Source organism: Struthio camelus, chromosome 5 (genome assembly GCF_040807025.1).
Source record: "Struthio camelus isolate bStrCam1 chromosome 5, bStrCam1.hap1, whole genome shotgun sequence".
NCBI lineage: Eukaryota > Metazoa > Chordata > Aves > Struthioniformes > Struthionidae > Struthio > Struthio camelus.
In genome coordinates this window covers 81,227,680-81,252,307 of record NC_090946.1, presented here as the reverse complement: position 1 = coordinate 81,252,307, position 24,628 = coordinate 81,227,680, and the positions used below count along the sequence as shown (strand labels likewise).

Sequence of the window (24,628 nt, the reverse complement as noted above, 5' to 3'; positions counted from 1 at the left end):
GTTCAGTCCAGAGTAGAAAATAATAGAAAATAACTGAAATGAGGCCTATAATCACATCTCAGTTTAGTACTCTATTCACAAACAATACTGATTTGGGTGTGTATGTACTCGTTAGGTTAGATAGAACTCCTGAAGGATAATAGTATTGAAATGAACGAGCTGTTCATCTGGCAGAAGTTTTTTGCAAGGCTTCGGTTGACTCTGGAAGGAGCAGGATTTTACTGGACTCGTTTGACAGAGCTGAGGGAAGGAAACTTGCTGCTAGTTCTTATGCTTTAACTGTGTTTTTGTCATGAATCAGGCTCTTCCTGTATGCTGTAGTGTAAACTTCACTGTCATTTCCTTTTTTAAAAGGAAGTAGGGTGTTCTGGGGGTGGGGGGGGGTTGCTCTTACTCATTGCTGATCTGTGCTTGATTCTTCAACATCATTTGTACTGAAAATGTTATTTTTTTCTTTTAAGCTGTATTATGTTAATTTGCGAACAAAAAACGGAACCTATAGGTGGAAAAAAATTACAAATTTTAAAGGTCAACCTCCTACGCCACGTGACAAGCTTTCCTGCTGGGTGTATAAGGACAGGTAACCCCTTAAGAATATTTAATATGTCTTAACTGCAGACAGGAAGTATTATAAAGTGAGGAGAACGCAGGTTTGGGATTCATGAAACTCTTAATTCTTAGCTGGACTTGCTATGTGATTTTGTGTAACTCTCCTAACAACTTTGTAGCTGAGTTTTCCACCTGTAAACTGAGAAAATGGTAAGTACAAGCCTGCTTTAGGAGAGGACTGGGAAATTTAATGAATGTCTCTGGAATGCTTTGAGATTGTAGATGAAAGTCATTATGCATCTGTTACTTATATTTTTAATTTTAACACGTATTAAAAAATCAGTGTAAAAAAATACACTGAATTTTTGGTATTTCCTGCAATAAAATGTATATTTGACATATTTTCAAGGATTTTTAATAACATAAAAATATTGACAATTGCAAGGACATTTCAGTGAGTATCTTTATAATATAAGGGGCCAATTCAGCCTAGATACTTGTGCAGTAAAAGTTACTGAGCATGTTTGGAAAATAAATACATAAATAACTGTTTTACTCCAGATTTTCTGTTTACTCTGGAAAGTATCTGGATGTTGTGGCATATCTGGTCACAAGTAACATGTGGATGATGTGATATGAAAGCTATTGTAAACAAGTAAGAATATGATACACAGTGAACACAAAATATAGGTATTATATAAATATAATGTGTCAATACTATATGTTGATTTTGTAACGCTAATTTAACTGCGACATATGTGAAATTACATGTGTTTGAACAGCTTTTCCTTAGCTATTAATGCAGGATTATTCAAAACTAAGTTGATTATTCAGAGTCTCGTGTAATCTGTATACTGAAAAGGTCGCCTATTTCAGGTGGCAGAATGTAGCTTAACATAACCTTTTTATTTAACAAGACTATCTGGGGACAAGCTATGCACCTTTTCAAAAGTAAACCATAACATTTCACACAATGTGCATTTGCAGATCAGGATGTCTTGGTATATTGCACAATGCTTTCAGTAACTCTGTTTCCCTAGGAATGTCAGTCTGGAATGACCTTCACCATACCATCATTTCCCAAATTGCCTTCTCCCAAGATCACTAACAACAATACCACATATCCTCAAATGTTGAAGTTAAACAAAACTTTAGGAACCATTACTTATGGATGGCCATTTCATGGGTGGAATATTAGGCTAGGAGGTGTGTAACAGTACTTGCAACACAATACCCTTATGTTCAGTAGTACTTGGTTAAAAGAATCTCTTTATAAGTTAGAGAAAGGCTTTGTGGGTCATAAGCAGTCTGTGGGCTGAACTTTGGGAACGTTTTTGGTAAAAATATGTATGGCTAACATATGCAGCAGAAGCGCAGGAAAGTCAGTGCAAAGTGATAAGAACCCTAGCAGAAGCATAGGGGTTTCACTGTCTTGTATGTTATGTGTCATTTTGAGCTTTGTATCTGAATACGCAGTCGTGATAAGCTTGTGGATGGAGGAACAGAGTATAGGGACTCTGAGGTCTCTTAAACTTGCTTCCTTGCTTCTGTGGGCTTCTATCAGGCATGTTCAGGAGTGTAACAATATTACCTTCATCTTGGTAAGGCTTTCCGTGTAGTTGTGTGCTGTATGAAGTACTTTTATTTTCTTATGTTATTAATAGTACAGAAGGCAAACCAAAATTTGAAATTAATTGTTGCAGCTTATTCATTTGAATGTTATTTAAAAACACAGCTTTAGATTAAAAAAGTAAACAGCTTTAGAACTAAGAGATTTTTTTGGTTTTGTTCTTTTAGGCTGATATATTTTGGTGGCTATGGCTGTAGGAAGCACAATGAACTGAGTGACTGTTTTGATGTCCATGATGCATTTTGGGTAAGCGAGCTGTTACTGTTCAGAGTGCTTTGTCCTTTCTGATGGTCAAAACATAATCTTTTATACTATGTTCAGAAGGTATGAAAATCTTTCTAACTTTTCTTTTATTTGTAGCATCAGCAGAAATGCAAAATTGAATCTTTTACTTAAATTTGAAGCTTCCGCTATTGGACGTTGGGGTTTTTTTCAGTGTATTCCAAGTACCCAGCTCTAGGCTTCGAGTGTGACGGAAAAAATGCTGTTAAAGCAGAAAGGAAGGCACTATTTTAAATTAAATATGAAAATCGCACAAAATTTTAGAGTCAACGTCCGTGAAGTAACCGTAGGATATTTATAGCTTCGCAAGCCTTCCTGACAAATACTTTCAGCTGATTTATTTTATTTGTTATCCAAAGTAAATACCATTCCTTTAAGATGCCTGGATTAGCTTCTTTCCCATAACGATTTCTTACAGTTTTTAGAAGAGGGGCTGATTTAATTGGAGTATTCATGCACAAGAATTAACAAGAAATAAATACTCACTCGAGAATATAGACCCTTACACCAAAAGTTAAATATTGACGTACAGAAATGTATTACTTTGTGCAATCTGACTAGTTATTCCTCACTATCTTACAATAAAAATTAGAAGGTAGAATTTGTCTCCTCTGCCTGACTGACTTAGGAATCTAGAGCCCATTTTCAAAAGTGTCATCAGCCGAAAGAATCCTAAATGCTCTTGATGTTCAAATAGACCTGAGTCTGCTGAATCACTTAAAAAAGATGTTAACTTCTATTTCTCCATATTTTGATTTATTTTCTGTTTGGCTATATCACTCCTAGGCTTTTCTCCTTTAACAAACACAAAGATGTTAAGATGAAATACATTTTTTGAATTTTTAACTTCTCTTTTAGGAAGGACAGATATTCTGGGGATGGCATAATGATGTTCACGTTTTTGATACAAACACACAAACTTGGTCTCAACCAGCAATTAGAGTGAGTGGTTTTTAAGTCTTGTTTTGTGACGCAATTGTGATTGTACTACTTTTTGAATAGTTACTGAGCTCCAGAAATCGAGGATGGGGGAAGTAATTCGAATATGCTTAGTATTACTCAGGTTCATAACTTATAACAGGAGGATATTTAATGCATCTGAAATGTGGCAAATTCAAAACTGATAAAAGGAATTATTTTCACACAGGATGTTATTAGACTGGTGTTCATTGCTGTAAGGTGGTTTTGAAGTAAAAAATATAGCCAGTGCCAGAGAGGTGTTGGAAATCTGTATGGATGAGAAGATGACTATTAAATAGCTCATTGTGACAAAAAGCATTAGGAGATAAAGCTTCATATTCAAGCTTTAAAACAACTCTTGGCGATATAAAATTACTGTCAATGCTCCATTACTGGAAGTAAGTCACTGGGCAGGAGAATACTCCAGAAAATAGAAAATCAGTTTAATGGAAATACCAGAGGGGTGCTGAGGAGCGGTGTACAGAGGTATGGCAGTGTCTCCTACCGTTTTGATTCTGCAAAATGTTTGGGTATCCTTGTACTGCCTTCCCAGGGCTTTGGGTCTGGAAAATTTCTTAGCTGGAGCACAACCATTAACTCAGGCTAGCTCTGTATTCAGGATGCATCACCCCTAGCGAAGGCCTTCTGGAAACATGGTCTTCAGGGAGCGTGTTGCAGAAACATGTGAGTCATTTTAATAGTGCTAAACTGAGGTTAACAAACCCTGTCTATCTGAACTGATTTGCTGTGAAGCCATTTGGTTGGCTCTAATCTGTGTAAAATTCATCTGCAAACAGGATAAACTATCACAGATAGCGGCGAGTCGACTGTGAGAGGTTACGGTCTAACTGGGGGATTTCTTCCTCCTTTTTCCTTTTTTCAAAAAGCTGATAGGTCTGTATGATTCTTTTAGTCCAATGTATTGTCATTCATAGTTGTCTTGAAGTCTAGTCCATGTTGGTTCCCCATTCAGCTTTTGCAGACTGAGAGCACAAGGGAGAAAGATACCTAACGTTTTCCATTGTTAGTTTAGGCCTTCAGCCTTTATTTATTTGTGAAGTAAAGATACGTGTTCAGTATGATGAGGTAATGCACTCATTCTTTGAGTGCTGCGTATATGCAGTTGCTCTTATTCTTTAGCTCAAAGGTTAATGCTGAAAAATCTAAACAAATTTATTGTAATCATGCTAATTGTTAAAATAAACAGAACCAGTATTCTTCAGCAAATAAATTATTTTATTTTAATAATCGTCCAAAGAAGCATGTATACCCAGAGGTTTCCCAGGAAAATGGTAATGCACGCGTTTCTGTTTATTGAAATTACTATGATAGTGTACCGCGGAGCCTCATACAATGCTGGTGAGCTTACGTAAGAATTCAGTAGAAAACTTTGATACCAGTTTGCACCTTGGAAAAAATCAAGCTGAGCAGGACATATCAGCAATAACTGGTGTGTTATTGTAACTTTATGCTTGAGAGTTAAAGAGAAATTAATGTGTCTCACTTGAATAAAGTATTAATAAGTCAGACTAAGAGGGAATACATTAAGCATGAGGAGCTGAGGGAACTGAGTTAAAGTTGTCTTTGGCAATTATGCATATCATCTAATATCGCTGGGGTTTTGGACACCACTACAAATTCTTTCCTTTTGAAATTGTAGTTCTGTTGGCATAATGATACGTGTTGGTCTTACTTTTGCAGTTTCTGTGTTACTGACTTGCTGTTAGTCCTCGGCTGACGCTGATGATATTCTGAAATATCTTATATTGGTTCTTTCAGGGCGGAGATCCACCACAGCCTCGAGCAGCTCATACATGTGCTGTGCTGGGAAATAAAGGTTACATCTTTGGAGGACGAGTACTGGTTAGTGTTTAATTAAGATATTATATTGTCAATAATAATTTCCTGGCAGTTTTTTTGGTAGCAGTTTATTTTTGCAGGAGAGAAAAAGCTGACGTGTCTTTGACCATAGCCTGTATGTTTAAGGATGGTTAGTCCAGGATGCTTATACCTTGTGAAGAGTACCCTTTTCTCTCTATTAATGAAGCATACATTGCTCCAAAAAGGAAAAACCGGATGACCACCTGAGAGGAGGCTATTTGTAAAATGTTTATAAATCGACAGAAGTGATTGAGCTGTGCATAATCTGAGATGCTTCTTTGAGAATGGAGCAAAAGCAAGCCTGATGCTAGCATCTCATCATTTATTGAAACCTGATCTATCGTTCTGTGCTTGCTACAGCTTGACAGAGTTATATATCAAACTTTTGTTTTCATTCTATTTAATGAAATGCTAGCAAGTGGTAAATATAACTAGGATTTTACCTTGTGCTTTTCTTCCCTAAAGAAAGGGGAAATATATAAGAACAGTCATTTCTCACATACACACCTCTGATAGCCTGATGTTTACCTTCTGAGAACTGGAGTTCAGAATAGTTGTTCGGAGACAGTATTTTATGTTTGCAAGCACGTTAGAATTGCACAGTGAAGTTCTAAAAGGTAGGAAATGCCAGATTTCGGTTGGCTGTAATCTAAAAATTTTGTCATCTTTGTTGTATAAATGGCTGAAGTATGGTCCTCTGGAAAAACAGCATGTGACCTTAATGTCTGGATACAAAGCTATCAGTCTCCATACATTCAAGCCAGTACAGGATGCTGCAGCATGTTATTTTAATAACACAGGTTGCTGCAGGCACAGGTCATTTCTGCCCTGTTAAGCCTCCCCTCTGCTCTCTGAACACCAAGTTCACAGTCTGTCTTTCAACATGCTCAGTGCCCTTGATACAGAATATGTGAAGCATGCCGTAGAGATTGCTGTTGACAACTCTATTCTGAGCATCCAGTATAAGCTCTTTGCCACAAGGGTAAGGTTTGTATGTGTTTTTTGGTAGTTGATCACGACCGTATCATTTAATACACCCACTCTTAAATACTGTATTGAATCTTAAATACTATATTGTCAAAGGCAGTGTAAGAGCTGTATAGGATGCAGTCAGTGCACATGTTAGAGCAAGGCTAGATTCTTTCTATATAATCTTAACTCTTAAATTTCTTACTTTCCTAGCCCTTCTTAACTTAAAAAAAAAAAAAAAAAAAAAGAAAAAAAAACACTTGAACAGTCCTCTTGCATCATCCTCCCTTTTCCTATGGCAAGGATGATTCCCTAACAAACTTGAGGCTGTTACTGGGAAGCAGGAGCTTAGGAAAACCTCTCAGCAAAATGCCTATTTAATTTTTTAGCACTGGTCCGAGGAGATTTTTTCCCTGTTCTCATAAGTAGTTCTTCTTCCTGAAACATTAAATGTAAGAACTGAAGTCTGAAGCAGCAATCAAATATAAAATATGTCTTATGAATGAAAATAGGGATACTAGATAGCCTTTATAAATGATAGGTGGAGCTGGCATTAATTAATTTTTTTTAATTAATTTTTTGCTGACATAGGTTCTTGATGGGCTGGTATATGTACCAACTCTCTTTAAAACTATTGCAAAAAATATAGGTAAGATAATATGTATGAGCTGGAATTTATCACGAATGTGAGAAACTGAGATTCTGCAAGGCAAGTAAAAAAAACCCCAATTTAAGTTACTGTATACTCTTCTGTATTTTTTAAGTCATTAAAATTTGTTCTCTTACCTACAACTAATTTAGAGCCTTTAATCATATTTAGCTAGAGGATGAGACTTGATGCTTTCTGTCTCTACTGCTATGAAAGATAACAATCAAGAAGCTTCTGAAAGCACTCGGTGCTATATTTGTATAGTTTTGTTATATGAAAGAAAAGGAGGTAACTGTTATTTGGAACTGTCTTACCACGAACATATGCCAACTTCATCGTAGAAAGTTGCCATACCCTAGTGTAGGTTACTTTTTGTTCTCAAATACTCACAATTAAACATTGCTTAGAATTGCACTTTCTTCCCTGTCTCAATTTCCCCTCTCATGCTGTAAAAACTGCACTCCAATGCAGTGTTCTTCTCAGGAAAAGTCTACAGTTCTGTTACAAAATGGCTTACTCCCGCTTGCTCAGACAGAAACCAGACATACTGATCAAGGCAGGTTGAGAACGGCCACATATTCAAATATCCAGCCAGTTATTCAGTTTGAATTGCCTCCCACAGCTGCAGGAAAGTTTTTACCCTAAGTACCTTTTCAGAACAATCAGAAAAGAAAATAACCAAAACTGCTCCTATTTATTCTTATGATTCTGTATGACGTGTTGTGTGGCCTTTCATACAGGCTTATGATCTGTGAAAGTGTTGCTAAAGCCCCACTTCTAACTGAGAGAACTGCACACAGTAGCTTCCAGAGCTGTAGGGTTGGACAAAGTTGACTTGCAAATGACTAAGGAAATACAAGAGTATTAAAAAGTTGGAAAAGTGTCTTGTCTTGCCAGAGAATCCTGTGTGTCAGGGTTAGCCGTGCCAGGCTAAACGATTCCCGTGCCTGTGCTATAGGCTTGCTGTGCCATGTCTGCTATATAAATGAGCTCTGCTAACCACAGCTGAACTGTATCCTGCCTCTCATTTAGCAAGCCTGCAGATTGAGGGGGAGAGAAACCTAGATGTGAAGAAGTAAACATGCAGCTCAGGACCTTCTGGCCTACCATTTCTGACCACTTTCACAGCCTTCAAAGCCTTGCTGCATCTGGCTTTCTGTTAGTGAGGACTACGTCTTTGTGGTGCAGAGGTCTTCCCACCAGAGACAGAATAGCTGTGTGTGTTGTGTTCTAGCTAATTAGGGTTGCTGCACCATGCCTATTGCAGTTGAACTGCTCTATAACCCAAGCTATGATTTCCACATAGCCTCTGCTACCTGGAGTGAGTATATTAGTAAACTGGAGCTCACCTGTGATTTTTTTTTTTTTCCAACTATGCTGTTGCATGATTTGATAAGCCCTAAGCTCTCTGGCTTCTATTTAATTCTGTCCCGTTAACTACAGGATTCAGGAATACAAGAAGGCTATGATCTCAAGAAGTTTTTCTCTTCCTCAGGTAGCATCTGCTTCCTTAATAACCATTTGCTAAATTTCAGTGAAACTGCTTGAGAACAATATCAGAAAAGAATGAATTTTTGGAAAGCTGTACTTAATTTTGCAGAAGAGCAGCAAGTGTAATTTTCCCTTTAGTGATACCCTGTTATTGTTTCACTTCCTGTCCTAGAAATAAATGGAAGGAGATTCATTAGGGTTAGGGAACATGCAGTAAATATAAATCATGAATCAGGAAAGGAAAGGTAAAGACATCAGAAAGACTACATTTCCTGGCAACAGGAGTAAATTCCTCCCCAAAGGATGAAGTCTTGCTTTTCTCCATAAATTAAGGAGCAAGTACGGGGTTGCTCTGCTCCTCCTTCTCCTTCTAGTTCACCATAATACAAATCTTCCCAGGGAAAAGGCTCTACAAGGAACCAGAAAGGGCCAGGAAGTGTCATGAGGCTTCTCCTATTCATCTTTCTGGGAGGAAAGGGCACCTTTTTCCAAACTTGGAGCTAGAGCTGGTAAAAGAAGAAGATGATGATCAAAATCAATTGTACCAGGAATCATTTGAAAACAGGCTCAGAAGTGTTATGTGGACTCTGTTCCTCCAGGTAAGCCCCTGCAAAACAGAAATGGGAGGAAGTGGGAAGGAAGGAGAATTAGTCTGCAAGTTGATGCAAGTCTCTTGTCTGATTTAAGTGGAAAGTTTTCATGTAAAGAATGATGAAGTAATAAAGTCTCTCCAGCAGCTCTTTGCATATCTGATGCCTTAATGTATGCATGTTTATATTTCTGTTACCTGTTCTGTCACAGAAGATCAGAAGATACGTTGAACTGCAAGTCTGTCTTTTACAAAGATTTGAGTTGTAATAGCTATTTGATTGTAAATCTCAGAATGGAGAGCTGCATAGAGGTTACTGTAACAGCAGTGAGCTGTAAATATGTCACATTACCCTTAATGCCTTTCATGGTGCTGGAAAGCTAGTCCTGAGACAAAGCAGATCTTGGTTAATGTTCACTAGGCTGCCAGTAAATGAACAAGCTACAGATAAATGTGTAAGGAGTGTAAGGGCTTCTTGTAGCTCGAAGGGAAATGCAAAGCGTCTTTTGAGGCTTGGTGGTGCTAAGCCAGTTAAGAATCACTTTAGGATTATCAGCTAAGTGATGAAATGTAGTAGGTAGCATTTAGAAAGGTAGAAAAAATTGCAAGAAAACTTTGCATAATGCAAGTGAACGTTCTATGAACTGAGCATGTGTTTTACAGTTTCCCTAATAAGGGCTGGGTAGAAGACATTTTGATTTGTTAAATCTATGTTAAAAGACTGAATTTTAGACACTAGTGTCCAACTGGTGTGTATTTCAAATTCAAAATGAGGTTGATGTGATTATGCATCTGTCAGTGTGTTGAAACATCAGAATATGAAGATGATAATACATTGATTTCCCAGGGAACACAAAGTCAAAAGAACTATTCTGTCTTCTGCCTAATGCCTAGTTTTTCAAGAGAGGAAAGTCAACGAGGAGATCTTGAACAGATTCTTCTTGAAACCTTAATTTTCAGCATAACAGCAACTTTCTTTCTTTCCTTCATTAATAGATGTCCTCTGTATCACAGTGTTATTCCAAGATGATTAAATATTTTCAGTATTGGAGGCCAAGATGATGTTTTTTCCCAAGTGTCTAGCTGTGTAGAGCAGAAGATACTCAGTAATTGCATTTTGCTTTCTGCTTGTCTAATTTGTTCCTCATCTCCTTCAAAGTCATATGAAGGGGCAGGAAATTGGATAGACTTGTCATGGAGGACAGATCTGTTCCACTAGCTGTCAGCTGGACTGCCTTTTATTGTTGCATTCACCCTCTTGATGGGATGAAGTTTCTTGGGCAGTACACAAAAGCACTTACAGGCTGCTTTCCTTTAGCCTATTGGCTTCTCTGAAGGCGTGTTACAAAATGCTAGTTAACATTATATTCCCTAAGACAGAAAAGGTCTAGCGCATCAGAGGAGGCCACAGACGTCCTGAAAACCTTGCTGTTTCCTGAAATACCCTGAGAGACTTTCCATAGCTCTGATGGACAGCATTGGAAGTCTCTCAAACTCACTAACTGGCTGGGTTTCTCAGAGGTGAAACTACTCCTCTCCTGACTTAAATGACAAGTCTAGTTTCTGCCTCAAAGGATCTGCAAGCTGGAGAAAGGCTCATTCTAATAGATCTATGGACTATTCTAGGAGAAAAGAAATTGTAAGGTAAGGCAAGATATATTTCCCTACTTTTCAGATACTGATTTGTAGTACCGAGGGGAATCACAAAAATCAGTCAAGTGTTTTGTGAGTCATTGAAAATGTTATTGCAGTCTAAAGGAAAGAAATTCTTGCTTATAGTCTTCTCCTCTCCCCTCCTGCCACACATTTATGTTTCCAAGGCAATTACTTTTTTCATTTCAAAACACACACGGATATGCAAATGTATTGCTTTTCCCTTGTTGTTACTGATACATTTTATTATTTTTATAGCAAATGTTCAAGGGTCATAAAACCCTGTTGTTTTTAGTAGTAACGTTGTGCAAGGCCTTAACATCCTGAAAAGAAGGAAAAACACAGATGTGATGAACTTTTTGTGGGATGTCATATGCCAAGTACAGTACGTAGCAAAACGTTTTCAGGAATTGGTGACCAGGCAGGAAGATGCATAGGTCTGATCCAAATGCCAAGAAAAATAGTGAGTTAAACTATATGCAGAATATTCTTCTGCAATTATCCACCACAAGTGCTATGGATGAGAATTGAAATACCATTGCAAGAACTGAATATCACATAGTTCTTGACTATTAAACTACTATTGAAAAAAAAAAAAAAATTGGCTCCATACTGCTGTTGCATTACTAGAAATATTCCTGACAGGTTATTTTCAGAGTTTTGTCTGTTTTTATTGAAGAGAGGAAATGCTTTTCATCTGCCACGCAGGACAAAGCTGTGTTGAGGCACGTAGGTAAAATTGTACCTAAAATAATATTACTAAAATATTCTGTCCTGGGAAGATCTCACTAAAATGCTTTGCTCATTATTTGCTTAATATAACACAACTGGGCTTTTATTTATTTATTTGTTTCAGCAAACTAGAATGAATGATTTGCACTGCCTGAATTTAGACACTTGGACTTGGTCTGGAAGGTAGGTTTCTCTCTATAACCGTTAAAATTGAATGTGGCAGATTGAAACATACTGTTAAATAGTTCCGATGCTAATTTTGTAGCTTTTCCAAGAGGAGAATGGGAGTTTGGGGGACTATTTCAACAGCTGTTACATTGTGATTTCAATTTAATTTAATTTGATAGTGGCTACAAAGCTCTTTCTGTTCTGCACCAAAGCATTGTTGATGCGATTTTAAGCACAGCATGTAGTGATTTAACATCCGAATTTTCAAGATGGGTACCTTTATCCATATGGAATTTTGGTTTTGATGTTTTTTTGCATGCTCTTTGTACTATCTATTATTATTTGACTTTTTATAGTCCAGATTGGAGAAAAATCACTTTTATTTTCTCTCAAGATATGCTTTTTAAACAGTTTTTTATCAAATAATATTATCTAAATGTTTCCATTTTAAATTAAGTCAGGTATTAATGTACCTCCTAAGATTTATTTGCGTATAGTAGTTGCGATAGTGCCTACTACATGTGTCGAATCAATTGATGTATTGTCAGCTGATAGACAAACCAAGAGGTAAGCAGTAAATGATAGGTGGTAGCCACTGTTCTGTTCCTATTCTCAAAGTGACTTAATCATTTCGTAAAAGACTGCAATACAGCTTCCCTTCCCTTCCCTTCCCACCAACTGTGTCTGCAGCACCGCTCCTGCATCGAGCGTATTGCTCTGCCCTCTGAGCTGAGAGCAGAAAGAGGGAGTAGACAAAATCCTCCATCCAGGCCTTCTTACCACAGATGGTAGCAGGACAAAGAGGTCCCACAGTATCCATTCAAAAAAATTCTCTCTTCTCTTCTTGAGATTTCTTTAATTATCACTTATGGTTTACTAATCAGTTTAATTGTCCTTTTTTTCTTTACCGGTTGTTTTAAAGCCTTAGACTGCAAACTCTGCCTCTGAGTGGAATGATTATTCCTAATATTGGCTGCAATTGCTCACTTTTTTTTCTTATTTGTAGCATAAGCAGTTGCTGTTTGGCTTGCTTTTAAAAAGGAAACCTGTAACAGTTGGGTGATCAGTCAAGGAGGGGAATTTCAAGCTCTAAAGAAGGGGTGTCAATGTCAAAGTTCCATCAAAGTTCTAGTCGGCTAGTGCCCCTTTTTGTTTGGCACATGACAGCTAATATCTAAGTTTAAAAAAAGTTTTTTCTGTTCTTGACCTGAGAAAAACAAACTCATTTTATAAATACATACACACATACATACATAAACACATACATATGTACGTATTCACGTAGATTACATCTCAAAGAACTAGTTACTTGCAAATGTAACTATAAACATATATGTGTATATGTGTGTATATATATACACACAGTTGAAAGTAACTGGTTCTTTGAGGATACATGCAGTAAGTGTGTGTGTGTGTGTGTGTGTGTGTGTATGCATATATGCATCCTCAGTCTGAGGATGGTAATACTAAATGCAGTCATTCTTAAAAACTAAAGATTGTTCCAATACTCAAAGGTTTCTAAATTGTGATTCACTAAAAAGCTCACAAGACGTGCCCATGATTTACGGTAAAATCTGATCACTGTAAATTCAAGAGCCTACCATCCAGCCATCCCGTAGCACCAAGAGTCTTTGCAGAGTGTCGGCTGCTATGGGGGCACCTCACGAGGTCAAGCAGTCATGTTTATTTGTATCTAGATGAGTAGCTAATCAAAGGCTGGTTTATAGGAAGCTTAAACTCTGTTCTCCGCTTGCTGAAGGGGCTGAACTTACGGAAGCTTGAAAAAGATCATTCAGACTATCACAGATGGCAGAATTTAGATTAGCCATAGTCAAATCGGGGAAAAATGATACTTTTCTAAGGCTGGATTATGTTCTCTGCAAATAATTATAGCCACAAATAAATTATCTACTATGTTAAGACCATCTTATATTACCAGGCCACTTGTCAGTATGCACAAGCATACAATACCTCTAGCTTGACTTCATCTGTTAATTATAGAGGAGCAAAGATCAGTGTATCTTTCAGGAAATATCAATGTAGTATTCACTTTTTTACTCCAGTTCACAGTCTGTCTTTGCACAAATTGTTTGGAAAGTGATTTTGGCCTACATGCTTCCTTTCATAAAGTCAGCAGTGGCAGCTATATTAGAAATGAGATTGGGCATTTTTAGGGATCATCTCCAAAATAAAGAAATTAGTTCCAAAAGTTGTATGATTCTACACATAGACATCGTCAAATAAGACGGATTAGATAAACAGGCTGTTTTGGAGTGTGGATGCGTGTTTTTGTGGGGGGATGGTGAGGGCATTGTTTTCTAAGGATTCTACTCTGTAGATTGTCATAGCCGAAGTTTTTGCCATATGTGGCAGACAAATGGTTGCTGGGACTAATAAAGCTATGGACACAGTAATACCGTTAAAATACTATTTCACTATTAAAATAGTGAAATAAACCAAATCACTCCATATCCTTGGAGGACCAGCATTAGTTTTGAATAGTTTTAAACTGACAATCTATTTCCAGCTACAAACTACCTCTAAAAAGCCCTGGTGTCATCCCAGTATTTCAAGGGTCCATCAGACTTTTTTGCTATCAATTTGAACATTTTATTTCTTGCAAGAATCACCTGCCTTACCTTTCTTGTGCTATAGCCTCAAATTCTTCTTTCTACTGAATTTTCTGATCCAAACACAAATGGAAAGTCAGAAAAGATGCAGCCTTTCTGATCCTCAGCCATTCTGCAGCTGCAGGGAGATATGAATTCTGTCTTTGATTGCCTGTGTGAATTATCCCCAAAACAGGGTCAAGCATTTAATACAGATTAAAACGTCTGTTGGCTGTTTTAATGCTGCTGACCAAGACAACGTTTGACTACAGGTATTAAAGTTCTACTTTAAAGTATCGGTCTCTCAACAAGAAGGACATAGCTTGCACAGTCCAACATTCAAATTCACTTGCTGGACGTTCTCTCCAAAAAAGAAATATTCCTAACGAAATAATTATTTTATTTAAAACTTTGTGGCTTTTCATTAACGCATGTGCCGTTATGATGCACCTTACAGCAGTTTCACCAGACTGTTTCCTTAATCAGTCATGACCAGTTCTTTTCTTATTCAGCTGTATGCAAATTTATTAAGGAATTGCATTGTAGTAACCTATTAGTCCAGGAATATCTTCCAGCATGAGATTATAATATCTTTTCAAGCCACAGTGTTCACTGTTAAGCTTCTTTCAAAATACTCGTTACATTACTTAGAAGATACACCTTTCAGTTGCCACCGTATCAATAAACAAGGCAAGCAGACTCTAAGCTGGTGTGACTGAACTTTCCTGTGGTTAATCATTTTTGCAAAAGAATTTAAAGAAATTAGCTGGTGTTGCAATTGCCTTTCAGTTTTGTCTTCGAACTTAACGTTGAAGCTTTTTTTTTTTATTTGACCATTTTGTTCAAATCTCCCTGTTTTTTCTTTTCAAAATATTGTCCCCTATGTGGAGAAAAAAAAACACCACATGTTGGTTGTTGGGCAGGTTTTATTACAGACTCTTGTTGGAACAAAGACCTTGATATAAACTCTATGGCTGTAAATAGTGAGTTTTGAGACTCCTTGTAGAGTAAGTATATTACTGTATCTCTGTCTTTTAGCACACAGCTGAATCTAGCAGTGGAAAATAGTGATGCCACTATAATACTACAATTCTGAATGTATCCAGTGCTGAAGCTGTCAGGTGCTTACACCAATGCGGTGTCTATGACCCTAGTCTTGAGTCCCACCCTACATGGTACAGCCCACGTTTATTTTGCATTGCCGGCCTCTGCTGTGCTGCTGTTCCCCTTCTCCTCCCCTTTTTGCCCACCGAGTTCAGGGTACCGCTATTTGTCTGGCGTTTGGTCAGGCACTGGGGAAAGTTGGCGACGTGTTGCTTTCTTCCTGCAGTACTCCTTCCTCTGTCTATTTAAGTGCTAACATACAGCTCCTGCGTATGGGAGATATTGGAAGGGGTCTCAGGAATGAATTGTCCTTGAGTAAGTGGTCCCTAGAGCAAGGGGAGGAGGACAGGTTTCCAGTGCTGGTAGTATCACACACCCACTACAGCTTCCACTAGATGATGAAGTTCCCAAAGCTGGGTGTGGGCTAACAGTGAGATCAGATCAGGTGGAAGTGAGAGGAGAAGGAGACCTCTGCCCTTACCTGGAAATTAACCTTGCTTCCTCTGAGCTCCACTGACCTCTTATTCATATGATATTTCTGTTACTGTGATACTTTTTTCTGTAGCTTGAAAGATGGAAATGATATTGCCCATCAGAATCTGTATCACCCATCAGTATCAGCGTTCTAAACGTCAAAGCCTGTTGCATCTGAGCAGTCTGCCTCTTTGGCTAATTTTAGAAGCTTCTTGTACAAGAGTTGGTCAGAGCAGGCACTGAAATTCCTTGCTGTTTTAAGCTTGTTGACTTGGCTCCAGCTTCAGTGCCAAATCTGGTAGGACAGTTTTACAATTGCTATTTAATTAGCCATGATTCCTCAGTCTTGGCTTCCAGGTGGAGAATTACTTAGCAGTCACTGGTAGGTGATATTTCTCTAACTGAACCTCAGATGTCTGAGCCCTCTGTGCTCAGTTAAGAGAAATAGGCACTTCTGGGGCACAAGACAACTGCTGCAATGGTAGACCCCTAAAATAAAACAGATGAGTTGTGTTCTTCAAGGGCCTGTTTCTCTTCATTGACTAAAAGACGGATAGATGACTGTCTCTGCAGTATTCTCATTGTAGATTGAGCACAGGTCTGTGTAGATTTCATTCACGTAATAGCAAAGGGTGGGGAGAAGTAACTGGTTCTTTGAGATGTAATCTACATGGATCTTATAACTTCCTTCCCCACTTCTGGGCAGTCGCCAACTAAGATTTGGACCTGGCAAGGGAGCTGACAGGTGTTTGCAGCTGCTCTTTTCATTATCCTTCTAAAATCAGGATATACTGTGTATGTAGTGGCCTAGATTCATCATATCTGTCTTTAGGTAGTTTACAAGTTGCCTCTGCAGTTAGTGGCAAGATGTTGGATGGGCTGATGCCCCCTCGAGGTCCTTACTTTTCTCTGCTGACTGTATTGGGATCCTCCTGAGACAATTGTACACCTAAGTTTCTAAAATAAGATGATGCAAATTCAGGCCACCAACTATAGGTAATGCCTAATGTTCAGGTTCTTTACTGTTCATGTTCTCATCTCAAGCTTGTGTAATTGTGCAGCTAAAATGCAATCCATAGATAACATTTGGGAGAACTATTCTTTTGTAACAAAACCACATTTTAAATATAATAGACCTACATTTGTTTTGTACGTAGAAATTCTACTTTTTAATACAATTTATCTCGAAGTCTAGGTGCCCTCCATTGTATTAAAAGGCACAAAGGCTGAAGAGGTATAGTAGCTTTTGGTTAAGAGGTAAAGCCACAGTCTTTTTATAACTAAAGATCGTTTTCCTAGGAGCAGAACAACTATAATCCCACAGGATTTGTTAAATTTTAGCATAAAGAACTGAATCTGTTTACCTACATGCACTATGCAGTTTATTTGAATATAATGTCCTTCCTTTGCTGTCCTAAATGGGTTCACTTGTGTGTTAAACTGTAGTTTCAGTGACCTTAAAAATTAATCGATGCTTTTATGCTTTCATATTTACATTTAATATTTACATAACAATGCTTAGAGAACAGTTACTACAAGAAATTACTTGGTTTAGATTTGAATGCCACTTTTCTCAAGAGTAAACTCAGATTATTTAAGTGCATCTTTTCTACTGGGAAAATATCGCAGCTTATTTTAGGACAAGCTAACACTTAAATTTTCTGGCAGGTTCATTTTCATCATTCTTTGAAAATTTGTTTTTGTTTATTTGTTTCACCAAGAATTAGTATCAGCGGAGAGAAACCAAAAGATCGATCGTGGCACACGTTGACTCCTATAGGAGATGACCGACTTTTTCTTTTTGGTGGACTGAGTTCTGATAATGTTCCTTTAAGTAAGTAATTTAAAGCTTAAAAGTCTATTGTACGCTTTAGTAGTAAACTAACATGTTGTGTACATTTATTGTCTTTCTCAAGCTATTTAGTCCTAAGACTTGTTACAGAATTTTCATGACACTTGAATATTTCTCTAGCCATCTTATTTTATATAGAAGTTCAGGAGCACATGGCGCAGCACCACAAGCACGTGTGATGATAAATCTCTTTAAACTGTTTTAAAAGAATAAAAGGCAAGAGTCTCACACGTTCAGATATCAACAAGGGTAGCTTTTTTTGATATCGATAGCAATCGTAGTAAGACGATACAAATGATAATGTCAACATAACATAAATTTTTAGATGAGTAACATTAATCACAGCTATAAAAACATGAAAGAGGAAGTCGGAGAGTCTATTACAGAGTTATTTTCCAGAAAAGGCATCTTTTCCATGACAAAATGCAAAATTAGTGAAAATAGCTTTGAGTGTCACAGATATATTCCAGTGGCGGGGGTGAGGGGCGGATTTTCAAAGAGACATTGACCTTTTTTCTGAACATATTTAAAAGAAAAAAAAAATCAGTGTATTCTCATTCCATATTGCAATACAGTGAACTGTCTGTGACTGAAAGGTTAAGTTAACTTACAAAGATGGAAAAGATGCTAGTTGATCCAGTGATTATGTTATCGTTTTCTTGATTTAATGTTATCTTAGAACACAGAGCTCTTTAGAATGAGAAGATCGTACTTTGTCCCAGGAAGAAGTACTAATTATGTATCTTCTTCTTTGTAGGTGATGGTTGGATTCACAGCATTTCAACAAATGGATGGAAACAACTTACCCACTTGCCTAAGAGTAGGCCTAGGTATACAAAAATAGATCCACATTTGCTGAAAGTTAGACTTTATTAAGTAATTTTAAATTGTTGAGCAGTATTTTTAATCTACGTTATAAGAATATGTTACAAAATGAATGCAGTATGATGGAGCAGCTTGCATTACTAACTTAGGCTTCTTCATGCTAGGTACAGCATTATTACTTTCTATATTTGTTATACTTTATGATGCTTTCTTGCATTAAATGGTTTTGTTTGTAATGAAAGATCTCATTGTCCAATCAGCCCGGTGTTATATATCACAATGATTTTGTATAATAAAATGTACATTGATTAATTTTGGAGGAATTAATAGCTTACAAGAGTGATGAAAGTTGATTAACGTTGAGACATTATTAGCGACATGGGAGAGAGAGCCATGAAAAATGTTGATGCCCCTTTTGGGGTTCAGAAGAACTATAAATTGCTCTTTGTTTTTCCCCTGAGCAGAAGCAGTTAATTATGCTTACAGTTTTGTATAACTGAATTTAGTACTAAACAACACTAGTTGGATTTAAACAGCGTTATAGTTAATGATTGTGGGGTTTTGTTATTTTGGGGACTTAACTGCCAACCAAAAAGGACCTGGTTCTACGATCTGCATTGCGCATACTGGCAAAAATACTGTCTCTTGCAGACTTCTGTTCCCCTCTCAAATTTAAGACTGAAGAAAAAGGTGGATTCTTTCTGACTAAAGCAAGCAAATTTCATTTTCTGAATCTAGAGGTTATTTAGAAGCTGCCATTGAAAACAAGCACTTGCTGTATCAGAGTACAGGCTTCATTTTTGCCATTATGTTTGCAGCACTGCATGTGTTTATAATGTACTACATACTGTCGAACAGAATTGCTGCAGATGGTAAATATTCAGTTTTTCATGGAATCCATTCTATACATTAGCTAAGGTACTCTCAACACTATTTTATATAGTTTTTTTTAGTGTAGGGTACGATTTTGGTCTGGCATTTGGATACCTCCTGCCATATGTTCTCTTTTCTGTTTCTGGAATATCTTTACGTCATGGAGTAGTCTTCCAATTTTATCCTGTTTTAGAGTGTCTTTGAAATGTAAGAAAGCAGTACATTTGGTCTAACAGTGCTGTTATATTTAAAACTGTTTCAAGACGAAATAAATTCATACCTTAACTTTCATAGAGCATTTTCTATCTTTTTATGGTAATGAAACTGATTTATGAAGAGATTGATGACTGCCTTCAGTAACAAAGCACGTTATTAGCAATCAGAGGTTATGTCTGTCTTTGCCTCCTGTTCAGGTCTCTTAACGGATGGTCTCCTGTAAAATAACTGCTGAAGTGGACTGCCTCCGCTTGTGTAATTAAGTTTTATTGGTGCATTAGGAAAAGGATTGGAAAGGGACAAAATTGGCTCTTTCTGCAGGCAGCAGACTAGGGAGCTGCAGCTCAGCCTTTACCCCGCAATTAAGCGAAAAAACATTTGTACCTCAGATGGTAGTAGACTTGTATGCTATCAACCTGTGAGACTCGAGCACCAGGTGGCTTTCAGGCAGTTCAAGGGCAGATCCTGTACTGGGCTACGAAAATCTGTCGTTTGGCTGTGCTGGCAGAGAGGCTGTTGAGCAATCCACCTTTCTTGCTGACGTGGAAACACGAAAAAGGATTCCCAAGGTTGACACTGCTAAGCTTCCTGGAGACTCTACTGCACGCCCAGCCAGATCCTCAGAATGAAATAGAGAGAGCTATTGGGTCACATACTGAAGACAGTTTCAGAGCACCCTCATGTCCAAATGTGTCCTGTGGTTATACACCATCAGAAGATTGTGATATGCAATTTGTAGGTGGAGGACAGTTGCCTTTCATTGTCTTCATTCTTTATTGAAGTAAGTGACTTCTCCACCTCCCCCCCCCCCCCCGCCCCAAGATATTTCAGTAGCCTTTTTTAGTAAGTCTTGGAAACAGAGAAAAGAGACCCTACCGAAAGTTTCTCTGTATATTGGATTAGTTTGAAAGTGTGGAGTATTTCCTTGTACCCTAATTGTGTCCCTACACTTACAGGACCTCTCTAGCAGAAAAGATTTTAACTCAGGCCCATTGCTCATGTGACTTTAGCAGCGGGACTTAAAATGCACTGGCAATCTTACCTATGTATGCACTTATTTTATATATTTCTATTCTATTTTATAATAACACACTGTATATCACGCATGTATTTCGTGATGCTTCTGCAGAATTGGCGCTCTCCTTAAATGCTGTAAAGAGTAATTCCTGTAAAATTTCCTTCAGCCTCCATTTTCAGTAATTTGTAATAACTGTCTTCCATGTTATAGAACTGTGGTACTAAACTGTGTGTTGGTAGAAAAGTGTTCTGTGTGTTTTGCTGTTGGTGGGTTTTGTCTATAAATTGTACTTCAGCTAATGTTTTGCATGTGAGGTTAAAATATAGAGTAAGTTATATGTTTAACTTATAAATTCCCAGTGTTTTCATTACAATGTAACTGTGTAATTCTAGTCAGAAGAGCTGTGTAAAAAGGTTGCATCAATTCAGTTTATGTATTATTTAAATAACATGCTTTATTAGAATGTTTAGGTGATAAGTTAGAGCAGCTGTGAGAGGACATAAACTCTGTCAGTCTGTAGAAAAAAGCATCAGGTTGCAAGCTAGAATGTCAACAAAGTCAAGGCAGGAAAGGCTTTCCAGTGTTCTTCGGTGATGAAGTCCAGGCCAGAGTTTTCCTAATGCAGATAAGGCAGAGACAGATCTATCTACAGGTATGAGGAAGAGAAAAGGTGGGATACAGTTTAGCGTAAGGAGAACAGTGAATAATTACTGAAATTAATGGAGTAAGAAAATGAGAACATTTGTTTTTGCCTGAAAATTCTAGTTGTACATATTATTTTGGTTATGTAAACATACGGGGCCATACGGCTCTGTAATTATAATCATCCTGTGATATATACTTAAGTGGTGATACACCAGTAGAAAAGTAATAATGTTTGATCTGCTAATAATAAAAAGTAAACCTAGCAAATTGCAGCTACTGAAGTAGCTGAATCATTGCTACAGCAAGATTATACAAATTAGTTTTTTGTTTATAATGCCAACTTTTATATGCAGAACACAAAATTACTTGTGGGCATGATTTAAGAAATTGTCATGCATAGAAAATGATCTATGTGAATCTTTGGGAGAAGCATAAAACTGATGCAGAAGAACCTGTGTACTGAACTTCTCATCCTAGTGTTCAGGCATAACAGTCAGTACTAAAAAGCCCACAATCTTAAATCCATTGGTATTATAGTTATTAATTAAATAGTGGAAATTTAAAAAAAAAAAAAAAAAAATCTTGACCAAAGCTTATCTGTATAGTTATTTTGTTTTACAAAAATTTTCCACTTTAAGATTTTGTTGAAGTACTGATAAATAAGCCAAAGTATACATAACTATATTACTTGTAAGTCAAATAATTGCATATATACATATGGGTCTGTATGAAATGTAATAATTCAGCAAAAGTCTCATAAATTGGATAGTCACATTGCTCTTTCCTTTCATAATGTTAAAGAAGTGAATAATATGTAAGGTGTTATTTTTAGCATTGAAAGCTTTTGAAATAATCACATTTGTCTTAGTTTTCCAAGTATTAAGGTTTATATGAAGGTGCTCTGTGTGGGTATGTGTCTGCCTCTCCTTGCCATGTATCTTTTGAATCAATGGACCCATTTCAGTAATATTTGACAAAGTAGAAACCTCAAGGATACTAAGCCCCGACAAGTTCTGTGCAAATAAATGGCCAAACAGAAAAGAGACACTCTCTAATCAGTTTACACCATTGAGTGCTTAGTGCTTGTTAGACAGCAAGGAATGGAAGGTCTTTGAGACAAAAAAAATCATGGAAAAAAAAAACCAACTGTGTTGTTTCTGCAGTTCACAGAGCAATTTGTAAAATAATCGAATTACAATTTTAAATTCCTCTTGGTGAGTAGTGTGAGATGAGTAAGACTTCACATCTCTGTGCATAAGTAGTGGAATCATATGATTTAGAAAAGTGACCTTTCCATTTTAATTAAAAGGAACTTATATCCTTATAACAAAAGAGTTGTTTGAAAAGAAACCTCAATATGAAGAATAGAGGGAGGTCATGTGAGATGATTGAGGTTAATATTTAAGCAAATATACCACTTCCCTGCACCCCTTAAAACATATAGTTTTTAGATTTGTTTTACTGATAATACACAATTGCTTTTTGTTGTTATTCAGTCACTAAGTCTGTTTGTAATTTTATTTCCAGATTGTGGCATACAGCCTGCCTTGGAAAAGAAGGAGAAGTGATGGTGTTCGGTGGAAGCAAAGATGACTTGCATTTTATGGATACAGTCAGTAACCTTAGTAATGAATTCCTAGCACTGTAATAATTAAAATAAGTAAAGTTAATATAATCGCTGAGATCATCAGGGCATATGCTGTTGTGAAGACGTGACCTTGGGCGTTTTTGAAAGGCGATACATGAGGGTTTTCCTCTGCCTTCGTTAGCCTCGTAGAAGGGAGTTCGCTATTCAGATTCTTTATAAAATGATTATTTAAACATTCATTTTTAAATTATGTATGTGGCAATAATTGCTACATTAATCCGGTTAATAGACAGCTGTATTTCTGAGATGAGCTATTATCCTAGTGATTTTCATGTTTATTTTTTTTCCCTCTTGATCAGGGTCACTGCAGTGATTTGCTGATATTTCAGACTCAGCCTTATTCGCTCCTCAGGTGAGTTGAGGTTATCGGCACAAAGAGAGTCTAGTGTAAACTACTATCGTACTACGTTTTTACACACAGGTAAACACACATTTTACTCTTGCATAGGCAGGTAAGCTAGAAAGTTACTATTTCAGTAAATGCTCCAAACGTGCAATGTATGACAGACAATACATAGCAGTTAAGCCACAGGAGGTGTGTTTCTAGACAATACATAGCAGTTAAGCCACAGGAGGTGTGTTTCTTCTGCATGTGTATGCACAACATGTCATTAACATCATCGCAAGAAACTTTCATAGGTGTTATTTTTTTATCTTTAGGTTATAGGACATTTACTTAAATCTTTTTTTTTTTTTCTCCCCAGGTTGTCTCTTGACTGTATTGGTAAAAATGCAACCCTCCTACAGAATCAAATACCGTGCTTGCCATCCAAACTTCTGCAGCAGGTGCTGAAAAAAATAACCTTTTGGGCTGCAGTTAACCACCGGCAAGAGAAAAAAGCTGAAACTGAAAGACAAGGTCAACTTAATACCACATGAACGATCGGCAGCAAAACTGTTAAACACTTTGTTTATTTCCAGTGTACAGCAAAGTCTTTTGTTAGTGAACTTTACTAATGCTACAGAACAACTGTATGTTATGCTGAGTTTCTAAGTGAGGTTTGAGAACAAAGACATTCTTTTTATGGAAATCTCTTTTGTTTTCTGCATTATAGAAAACTGATAAAACTTCATTTGTATATATTGTTAACTTCTGCTGTTGTGGTCTTAATGAGAGAGTCCATAAAACTTGTTCTTTTTGTAGGTGACAGGTGATATAAAATGTTTTCAGTTTGATAAAATACGGCTTAAGTCTTAACTCTTATTACAGCCTTATCACATCAGCATTTCTGAACCGATACAATTAGTCCAACACAGTATCTTTGGAAGGTTCACACTTGATGTTCTTCAAAAAGATAACTAATTTGCTAATATGACAATTCCAAATCCTATTACTCGATTCCGCCACATTCTATCATTCGATTAGTTACTAAGAGCCAGCGATTTTGCTCAAAGTAGAAAAACACTGTAGAACTTGAAGAAAAAGCTGTAATGAGCAACATTGCAGTTTGTATGTGGAAGCTTTCATGCTGCTCATAATATGGTTTTGCTGTGTTTCTGTAATCACTGAGTCCTTCTTAAAATAGGTTGTATATTGTATTTTGAGTGTGTAAAGTTTACATTTAAGTCTTGTTTTTTAAAAATTATGCTTATTTATTGTTATAAAAGAGCACTGTAGTTCTTGCTATTTTTCCGTTTCAAATATTTAGTTAACGAGAGCGCAGTCATTAAAATTTTCTAGAGGGTTGAACGGTGGCCAAGTTCGACTAGTGTTTGCCGTTTTTATAACCTGCAAGCCCGATGTAACGCAGGGGAGGGAGCTCGGCGAGCACGTGTGTAGCCTCAAGGGAGACGGCGCTGCGGGTGACCCC

General features: G+C 37.1%; 1 protein-coding gene across 2 annotated transcripts in view; it reads left to right on the top strand.

Moving 5' to 3' along the window:
* The window catches only part of KLHDC1 (kelch domain containing 1), a 31,957-nt gene extending 7,513 nt beyond the window's left edge, over positions 1-24,444 (top strand). The window contains exons 4-15 of one of the 2 annotated variants that reach the window (XM_068947613.1): positions 462-580; positions 2,347-2,425; positions 3,320-3,403; positions 5,201-5,284; positions 7,404-7,476; positions 8,811-9,010; positions 11,510-11,568; positions 17,462-17,574; positions 18,350-18,422; positions 22,697-22,781; positions 23,117-23,169; positions 23,522-24,444. In XM_068947613.1, coding sequence (XP_068803714.1) covers positions 462-580; positions 2,347-2,425; positions 3,320-3,403; positions 5,201-5,284; positions 7,404-7,476; positions 8,811-9,010; positions 11,510-11,568; positions 17,462-17,574; positions 18,350-18,422; positions 22,697-22,781; positions 23,117-23,169; positions 23,522-23,696 — 1,197 coding nt within the window. In that variant the 3' untranslated portion in view covers positions 23,697-24,444. The remainder of the gene's footprint in view (positions 1-461; positions 581-2,346; positions 2,426-3,319; positions 3,404-5,200; positions 5,285-7,403; positions 7,477-8,810; positions 9,011-11,509; positions 11,569-17,461; positions 17,575-18,349; positions 18,423-22,696; positions 22,782-23,116; positions 23,170-23,521) is intronic. The other variant, XM_068947612.1, reaches the window with a different exon arrangement.
* The last annotated feature ends 184 nt before the right edge of the window (positions 24,445-24,628 follow it).